The following is a 10011-nucleotide window of genomic DNA, read 5'->3' as shown; positions in this document are numbered from 1 at the left end:
CATTACATGCCTACTAAATAGCAAATCGTCCCAAAAGCACATTAATAAACGTATTAATGGTATTTTAAATTTGACATATAACCCGGACATCGCACGGGCACAAAACTAGTTCTATATAACTCTATTCTACGTGGCACGACACTTGGCGAAAAGTTAGAATGCTAAGTGTCACTACCTCGTCGCCTGGCTAAAAATTTAGCTTTATATATTAAGTTATATGATTGATAATCACTAGATCTAATTAAAGTAGCCTCGAGCTACACACTAGATTATACTCCCTCCGTTTCATAATGATGTTCCTGTTTCGTAAATCGATGCAAATTTTGACCCAACTTTGACCGCAAATATCTTTAATCTCACACTAGCAAAAATTATAAAAGTTAGATATTAATAATCTACTCACTAAGACGAATCAAACTAGATCCCACATGACTATATTTATTCTTATAGATTAAGAGAAATTTAAAAGATTCTCTCTTTCTTAAAAAAGTCAAAAAGTCAAAACAAGAACATCATTGTGGAACGGAGGGAGTATTTTGAAAAGGAGGGAGTATCAGAGATATGGCAGGTGAGCCTGTGCAGGTAAGCGCAGCAGTACAGCACACACTCAAGCTGACGTGCAATTAGAAAGACCAGGCCAGTACAACTGAGGGTCCCATCACGTGCTTCTTCTCTGCTCTCAACTCCCCCCTCTCTCTCTCTCCTTCCCAAATCATCGCGATTTTGGACACCCATCGCCGGGTCGAGGGAACAAGAAACAGCTTTGATCCGTTTCAAACCCCTTATTTCGGAGTATTTCTTGCCAAATTCAGATTTTTCACTTCAATTTCGCAATTCCCAGAACCCCCAACTTCAAATAGTTGCACAATTTTGAGGAATTCATAATGAAAAATGTCAAAGGCAAAGGTGTTTTTTCGGCTCCTGGTGATTATATCTACTTCAAATCCCAAGTTCCTCTTCACCAAATTCCTGTAATTTTTCTCAATTTTAACTTTATTTTCTATCATATATGATGGGTTTTTGTTAGTTTAAGCTCAGACTTTTTTCTTCCTATTTATGATGATTATGCTGTTTCAATTTTTGTAATGAAACTATCCCATTAATTATTATGATTTGGGTGTTTAAAATTCCTTGGGTTTAATTAGTGAATTGGGGTTTATTTGGAGAAGGGTGGTTGAATTGTTGAATGGTAGATAGAAGAATGAAATTTAGTTTTTGGGAATGAATTTTGCACTTTTATTTGTTCTCTGTAATTTTGATACATTATTACCAATTTATCATTATCTGGTACAAAAATGAAGTATCAAAATCATTGCTGAGAAGTGAGCTCCTCATAGTCCCTCCCTTCTAAGTGTGTGATGCTGTGAAAACTATCAGACTAATTTATGTTGAGTATCTATTAATGTCTGAAGAATTCATAATAGTCCGTATCGGATTTTCGATGATCAAGTCTCTTATTGATCTTAGTTTGTCATAGGGACTGATGGAGCTCGAAATTTCGAGTGGTTTGTATCTTGAAACCTTGACATTCACCTCTTGTGCAGTGTGGTGCCTAACCAAGAAATACAAGTCATAATCTAGTTGTGTTTAAAATCTTTTTATAAAGGATTGGCATTCTCAGATGTTTAAATAGCTAACATGGCAACTTTGGCAAGTGGCATTGCTTGATATAATTTGTAGAACTGTATTTTACGGCCGTGTGTGAGGCCACGTGCATCATAGTGTCATTGATCTAATAATAATGGAAATCATCAGTATGTGATTGATTGTCTACTCTGTGTTGCAATGTCTCCCAACCTAATATATGTGGCATATTGTTGTTTATTATCATAATCTTCGTTCAACGCTTTTTTGCTATAGGTTGGCTTAAAGCAATGGAGATATTATGACTTTGGTCCAAAGGTGGTTCCTCCACTCATCTGCATTCCAGGGACAGCAGGATCAGCTGATGTGTACTATAAACAAATTATGGCATTGTCAATGAAGGTATTGTTTTGATTGATTAATTAATTCGACCCTTCTTCACTTGTTGCTTTAGTCTTTATAGCTGCATTTGCAAATTTATGTATAAGAAATTCAGAATTCTAGGTTTTTCTATACTTCTTGATTTACCAGCTCAGTGTTAAATTGTTAATTATTTTGGTACTGTGAGATTTGGTTTGCGTTTGCAATTTGCTACCTTATTTGCTGAAGTGGGCCAAATATTGCCAATTTGCTTTTTTTTTTTTTTTTTTTTTGGAAGGGGGGGGGGGGGGGATGAGGTTAAACTCGGTTTGTTGTAGGGATGCAAATGAATATATTTATCCCTCATTACTTTATTAATTGACAATGTTCATTCTCCTTGTGATATGCTTAGCTCTACTATTTAATGAATGACTATTAGTCTTTTGTACTGCTTTGGAAGATTAAAACTTATAATTAGCAAAGCTCTTATATCTCATGTTCTTCATCTATATACTTCCTTTGTCCCACTAGAATGTGAAGAACAATTACTTTTTAAGCTTTGGTTGGGTGAGTTTGATGAAACAGAAATTGGTGGGACCAAAAGTAGTGCATGTGAGAGAAATTTGGTGATCCCTTATGAGTCATGACTATTATGGTATAGGGCAAACTCAACGGGACATCCCAAAGAAGAATATGGGGTTAGGACGAAGGGATTATATGATATATATCTAGGGAGGTAGGGACATGAAACATTTAAATGGGTTATTTTCTTGTCTAACACCTTTAAGTACTTTGATAGTTTGATATGCGCGCTTAGTATGTCAACACCAACCTTGGTATGAGTCCATATGACTCATATGATACTTGATAGGATCTATGCATTGTATGTTTTTAAGTGATATAACTACAAGACCCTGGTAACACTGCTGTTGATAAATGTAAAATAATCCTTGGGTAGTATCTATTATTCATGACACTTCTAAATCTGGAACTTGTATACATTAGCCGTATCTATTATTCAGTGTACCCTTGCTAATTTAGAGGTGAACACACTTTAACCAACTCCTTATGTTAAGAATTTCAATTATTCAGACGTGATCACGTGAATCTAATATATGACCATCCACTAAAACTGCACTTGATGCCATATGAGTGGCCCCGAGAGGCGAAAGGATGGGAGCTTGAGAGGATCCAATGTATGATGTTTACCAGTACATTAGCAGTATGAGTGGCCCCGAGATGCGAGAGGATGGGAGGTTGAGAGGATCCACTCTATGATGTTTACGAGTACATTAGCAGTATGAGATGCTAATGTAGACAAGTTCCATATGAGTGGCCCCGAGAGGCAAGAGGATGGGAGATTGGGAGGTTGAGAGGATTGTTTACCAGCACTATATTTGTTAGCGAGCCTTTCTTTATTGCTGGTAATTACTGCTGCTTGTACTTCCCATTAGCTTTGGTGGCCCAGATCAGCATTTAGGACGATATTCTTGTTCTAAATGCGAGACGGTTAAGGAATGTAAATCTACTTCTTGGCTTCTTGCACAGTTTGTGAGTTTAGTGAATCGTTTTTAAGAGCTTCTCGTGTTTCTCTTGTGTGTTGATCGAGTGATTGGCACGTTTATTGCTTCACATAATCTTCTCAAATCTTAAGATTCCCTTCTGTGCCTTTTCTTGGAAATATGGGAAGAATTGGATCTCCAAGAATTTTATCTATTGCACACATCATCCGATGATTGTCCAAATGTTGCTAATGTAAATACTGGACTAGTCCAATATTGTCCAAAACTTACACTATATGTCGAATTTTCCCTAGTTGGACATATCCCCCCCCCCCCCCCCCCCCCCAAGTATAATTATTATGAAGGGTTTTGATTTGATTGTAGTGATCATACTTCAAGAAATCTTTATTTATTTTTCTCTGTAGGGTTGTTGGTAATTTGGTATAAATAGAACATTACCTGCATGCTTAGATATTGAATATTTGCAATATACCATTAGTTTCTCTGCTTCCTCTTCTCATTTCTCTCTCTCTCTCCAGTTCCTAGCGTATTTGAACAGTTACACTTAACTGAGTTTCTTGCAAATTTTTCTTCCTCAGGGTTATCGATCATTTCTGTTGATATTCCTCGTGTATGGAGTCATCATGAATGGGTTCATGGATTTGAAAAATTCTTGGACGCAATTGATGTTCATCATGTAAGCATATCTTGGTCATCTTAAAAGTACAACTTATTATGCATGACATTTTCTGCTTTATTTGACTGATTCAAACTAAATGGTAGTGCGCTGTAGGGCAGGGGGCCTTCACTTGTAGGAGTAATTATTTTATTTTCATTGATGAGATTAAAAAAAAATCCTTATGAAAAATCTGATGTGGAGAGAGGGAAAGTTAGAGAGAGAGAGTGGTGAAGAATTTTTTTTTCTTCACCATTGTACATGCTCTAAAAGAGAGGGGGGGGGGGGGGGGGGGGGGGGGGGGGAGGAGTTCTGCAGTATTTATTGCATGGGAGGGCAAATGGGTTTGTAACTGAGATGCATGGAGAGAATGGAGTCTCTTACAGAATTTGAGAGCAATATGGGAAATGAGGCAGTATGTGGTTCATGTTTACACTGCAGTATTTATTGCATGGAAGAGGGGGGGGGGGGGGGGGGAGGAATGTTTCATGCTTCATGGTTGATGTGGTTAAGCAGAAAAATAAAGCTAAAATTTTAAAAAAAATTGCTAGATATGTGCCATTAAAAAGGACACTACCTTTAATTATATCCTACAACTAAAGCAACCAATTTTCTATTAATCAATATTTATTTATTTAAAATTCTGCTTCAAAAACATTAACTCTCTTAACTTAAAAGTGAGCCTAATATTGTCCAATTGTCAATAGTATTATAGTTTAGACATGGCCTCTCTATTCATCGTATAGTTTTGCTTAATATGTGGGATATTGAAAGCTTCAGTTGGATCCTAACAATTCTTCACTCATTAGATTCACATTTATGGAACATTGCTTGGAGGCTTCTTAGCACAATTGTTTGCTCAACATCGTCCAAGACGAGTCAAGTCATTAGTACTCTCAAATACATTCTTGGATACACGTACTTTTGCATCCTCTATGCCTTGGGCTCCTGTGTAAGTCAAATTTACTTAGCTGTATCAGCTTTCAGCCAACTGATATTGCAAGTTTGCAACTCCATAAAATATATTCTAGTGAATTTTCTTTGTTCCCACCCATTTCAATATTGTCTCTCATTGTGAGGCTAAAGATTTTAATTTGTGAATGGCTGTAAGTGCTCCACTATTTTACCTATAGTTATCCTACTTTCTTGTAGATTTTTTAAATAATCAAAGTAGCTAACAATTTGAGTATGATTTACAAAATCCTTAATGAGAAATTTATGATCACTATCAGCTTTGAAAAGACACAAGCCTCACAGACTTGGTAAATTATTGAGAATTGTATTCTTTATATTTCTAATTTAATTCCTTGTAGGTTGATGACTTGATTGCCATGGACCCTATAAAAATACTACTGGATCCAAAAGTTTAGCTGCAGGATTGCAAAATTTTTGTCTATAAATTTTCTAATTAGCATAACTACATTTTGGAACTTTTGCCCGAAATATTGGAAAATAAAGTATAATTGTATTTTACCATATTTTGTTCACTCAATGTCCCTTTCTTTTTGCATGTTACTTAGGAGATGCTCTGATTATTGTGCAAATTATGCAGTGTGAGCTGGGCACCTTCATTTCTTTTGAAACGATATGTCTTGACGGGTATTCGAGATGGCCCCCACGAGCCATTTATTGCCGATTCTGTTGATTTTGTTGTATCTCAGGTGAAGTTCGTGATGACTCTCTCAGTTAATCAACCATTAGATTCTGTTTCCATTCTAGTTTCAGTTACTAAATAGGGTCAAAATCCAGTTTTCTGTGCAACTGATGCATTTTTTGCACAATAATCAGACCTTTTTCCATTCTACTTCATACCTTTTTCCTTTTCTTTCCCTTTTTTTTATTTATTATTTTTATTTTTTATAATTTTTTTTTTTAATTTTTGAGACGGGTATTAGTTTGTAGCAACTTTCTTTGTTTCATTTTGCTTTTTAAAAATCTAAGCACGTCGCTATCCTCAAGAAAAAGCCCTCTTTTTTTTTAAAAAAAAAAAACAATATATTCCTGCTTTCTTAACACAATAGAACTAAACCTTTTTATATAGGTTGAAAGACTTTCAAAGGATGATTTGGCATCCAGATTGACTTTAACAGTGGAATCTGCTTCAGTTGGACCTCTTCCGCAACCAGATGCATCTATAACTCTAATGGATGTATGTTTCTCCTCTTATACAGTATCTATTATTTCCATTATTGTTTGTGCATGATTTTTTTTCACAAGAATTATGTTTTGTTACCTGGCTATGTTAAACATTATACACAGTAAGAGGTATTATAGTGTTAAAATTTCAAGTTAGGATTTGGGAGCAACCTGTATTGGATACTAAGATGGGAACACTGGGAATATAGTTTTGTTTTAAACATACTGCATGAAGGTCTCTTTGGTCTTGTAAGATGATGATATTCTTTGTTTTAAAAAAATAAATGAGAAGTTGATAGGTTTTTCTTTTCCCTGTCCTTGAGGTGGATTTTTTCACATGGCATATAATTTCCGTGTACATGTATTCATGTTTGTGACCCTCTGCCATGTCCTCAGACAAATGACTATTGTGCGATTCCACAAGAGCTTAAAGATGAAGTGGGTGAAAGGTATCCTGGAGCTAAACGAGCATTCATAAAATCTGGGGGTGATTTTCCATTCTTGTCACGACCTGATGAAGTTAATTTGTATCTTCAGGTATTTTCCAAGTCTCTCTCTCTCTCATCAGAATTTACTTAGCCTGTTGGATCACCTTAGTGCTCCCAATTGTTGGTGATCAGTTATGTGACACTTGTTCTTGGTACAACAGTTGCATCTTAGACGTGTTGGAGTAGAGCCTCGGCCAGACATGATTCAAGGTGCACCTAAACCCACTGATGTTGGCAACCCTTCTGCACTAAAACAGAGAGAATATGATGATAACGGATCCAATGATGTTGGAAGCTCCAGAGATCCATCAAATAGTGAACAGAGAGATGATAGTGCTAATAACTTACCAGATAATGATGAGCATGAAATAAAAAAACTGCCTAAGGGGAACGAAGACAGTTGTAAAGGTCCATTGGGAGGTGATGAGAGAGAAGATAAAGATGATCCACCAGGAGACGATGGAGGATTCCGTAGGGATCCCTCAAATAACAATGAAGCCAAGATTGCCAAGGAACCAATTCAAGATGATGCTGAAAGCTCAGGAGCAAAGAATAGTGGAAGTACAAATTCCGACGACACTCCCAAAGATTCAGAGACAAGGCTTTTTGCTTCTCTTTCAGATGATATGATACCTAGTTTCTCAAATGAGCAATGGCCAGGTAATCATCTGGTTCACTTGTTTAACCAAGACCTACAATACCTCTCTGCTGCTAGAATGTTTTCTGACTATCAGCTGGTTTTACTTTCTTATGTGCTTCCCGCTTACTTCGGGGCATTGTATATTACCTGTTGTGTTCATTCTTGTAGTTGTAGATAGTCGGTGAACTTGGTGTGATATGATAGAAAGTTTGCACAGTGTTGTTTCTGCTTAATTTGAAATTTTGAGTACAAAGCTATTTGCCATAGGCAGATGAACTCCTGGTGGTTTGTTGGATGCTATTCCCTATATTGGTCTCATTCTTCTCCTCCAAATTTGATTGATTTGCACTTGTTGTTTCCTTGACAATGTAGTTTGATAATCTGACTACTGCAATGAAGAATCAATTCCTTTTTTTGGTAATTGATTGTGTTTTTAGTGGAAAGATTGTGAAGATATTGTGCTGATTACTAATGTACTAACTATTGTAATGTTCGTTTTACTAATCTAATGTGAACTTATCAACCTTTAATTTATCATAAGGTGAGGTGAACAAAGTCATCCGTAGTATATTTAACCTATTTGACCGTAAGTTGGCCTTGTGAGTGTGCCACTTGTGACGGTAAGTGGTCACATTTTATATAATCGGTTCAAAACTTCAAACTTCAAAGTAGACAAGCAGTTCATTCTTTAGTATGCTTAAATTAAATTTGAATTTCTGAATTATTTCCCATATGATATCGTCATTCGACATTAATGTTTTGATCGATGTACATAATAAGGTTAAATTGTGAACATTAAAATTCTCTGTATTTTCTTTTGAACAATTAATACGAGTAGTTAATATGTTATGATTTTGACATTACTGCCAAATTTCTTGCTCTGGCGGTCTGGCCTCAAATTAATTGTTGAGTAATCGTTGGAGACTCATCTCACTAATGAAGTAATGATACAAATTTGGTTGATTAATGATTATAGGAATTAGAATTGTACGTGAAAGAGACCCACTATTGTAATAATAAACAACCTCAAGAAAGTAAATTTTCGTGTATAATTTTATATCAACCAAACAAACACTTATTATAGCCTTATAGAATGATTACGAAATTGAACCATAGTAGTCGTAAATCTTGTAATATTAATACAGGAGTAGCATAAGATTTACAATACATAAACCAAGCTTTATAAATCTATAGAAATTCTAGGCTTAATTAATAACATAATAATACAAGTAATTTTTATTATAATAGCAACATGATCACTTAACAAGAAGTTGAGAAATAAACTCTTCATACTGAAACCTTCCATCATCTCCAACATCAATTTCTTGAATCCATTCATCAAACTCAGCCGGATCCAACTTCTCCCCAATGTTGGTCAATATATGTCGAAGGTCCGAAACCGACACGAAACCGGAACAATCTTTATCAAGTACCCGAAACGCATCACGGAGCTCCGACTCGAACGGATCATCAGGCTTCATGTACTTAACCATAAGTTCAAGAAACCTGTGGAAGTCAAAAGGGGAGGTGAGTTTCTCTCTTTCTAAGATGTGGCGGAGTTGCGATTGTGTCGGGTTCGAGCCTAATGAACGCATCACGATACCGAGATCCGACGGAGCAATCTTACCGTCTCCGTCGGTGTCGAAAAGAGAGAATGCTTCTCTCATTGAGGCTATTTGATCTTCATCTTCGTATTCTTTTCCCATTTATTTGAAATTTTGGGTATTTTTTGATGTAAATTTTGATCTAAATCTCACTAGAAAAATGAAAGTGAAAATGTATGTGGAGTTTAAATGGGGTTTGGAACTTGGATGTTTAGTACTTATGGGAGTGATGAATGATGAGGATGCATTAAATTATAAAGACGTGGAACAATTATGGAGGATCATGTTAAATTTCATATTGGGCGGGATATTTTATTCATATTTAAAAAATATTGTTTTATTTAAATTTGTCTTTTTTATTTAATGATCCGATGTAAAAGTAGGCGGATAACTTGGAATGTATGTCATCCTTTTTTCTGAAAGTTCTTTACACTTTTAATTTTAGCTGGATTTTGAAAGACCATAGTAGAGTGATTTGGACTTAATCATATCAAATTAGAAAAATTTATAATAAATCAGATTAGATATTCTATCAAATAAGAAAAGTTAAATAAGACTAGCTTAGATATTCTAATATTCAGACCATTTTCATTAACTATGGTAAAAAGAACAAAGCCTATCTATATTTAATATATGAGTCGAAAGTAAGATCGAAATTACTTAAGACCTAGCATTGTACTTAATTTGAACTCAACTAGTTATCTTATTATGCATAAAGGATGTCCAATGATGAATGCTACAAGAGTAAATAGTATGATTGAAATTACTTAAGATCTCAACTAGTTAATTAGCTTTGAAGCTAACTATTTGCTGTGAAGATAGTTGTTAGCTGTATAGGTAGTTGTTAGCTGTCAACAAGCTGTTACATATAAAAATTATTATTTTATTTTTAAAACTATATATTAAGTTTTCAACCGCTATCTCAAAAGCTACCTCTCTAGTTTCAATAGCTAATATTTGTAATTTTTCATAAAAGCTACCTCCACCACTTAAAGCTATCCTAACCACTATTTTGCCAAAC

At 35.3% G+C, this 10011-nt stretch overlaps 2 protein-coding genes across 2 annotated transcripts; one reads left to right on the top strand and one right to left on the bottom strand.

Moving 5' to 3' along the window:
• The first annotated feature begins 673 nt into the window (after nt 1-673).
• Nucleotides 674-7807, top strand: LOC145582961 (uncharacterized). The gene is made up of 9 exons (XM_081640038.1): nt 674-971; nt 1861-1986; nt 3812; nt 4046-4143; nt 4932-5074; nt 5675-5783; nt 6164-6271; nt 6655-6795; nt 6908-7807. Exons 1-9 carry the CDS (start codon nt 885-887, stop codon nt 7562-7564), a joined length of 1470 nt encoding a protein of 489 aa, XP_081496164.1. The 5' UTR covers nt 674-884; the 3' UTR covers nt 7565-7807.
• Nucleotides 7808-8502: 695 nt separating this feature from the next.
• On the bottom strand, nt 8503-9223 carry LOC145582952 (putative calcium-binding protein CML13). Its single transcript, XM_081640025.1, has one exon. The coding sequence runs from the start codon at nt 9090-9092 to the stop codon at nt 8643-8645; it is 450 nt and encodes a 149-aa protein (XP_081496151.1). The 5' UTR covers nt 9093-9223; the 3' UTR covers nt 8503-8642.
• Between the last annotated feature and the right edge of the window lie 788 nt (nt 9224-10011).

The sequence above is a fragment of the Chenopodium album genome, chromosome 2 (genome assembly GCF_948465745.1).
Source record: "Chenopodium album chromosome 2, dcCheAlbu1.1, whole genome shotgun sequence".
In the NCBI taxonomy this organism is placed as follows: Eukaryota; Viridiplantae; Streptophyta; class Magnoliopsida; order Caryophyllales; family Amaranthaceae; genus Chenopodium; species Chenopodium album.
This window is presented reverse-complemented; position numbering and strand designations above follow the sequence as displayed.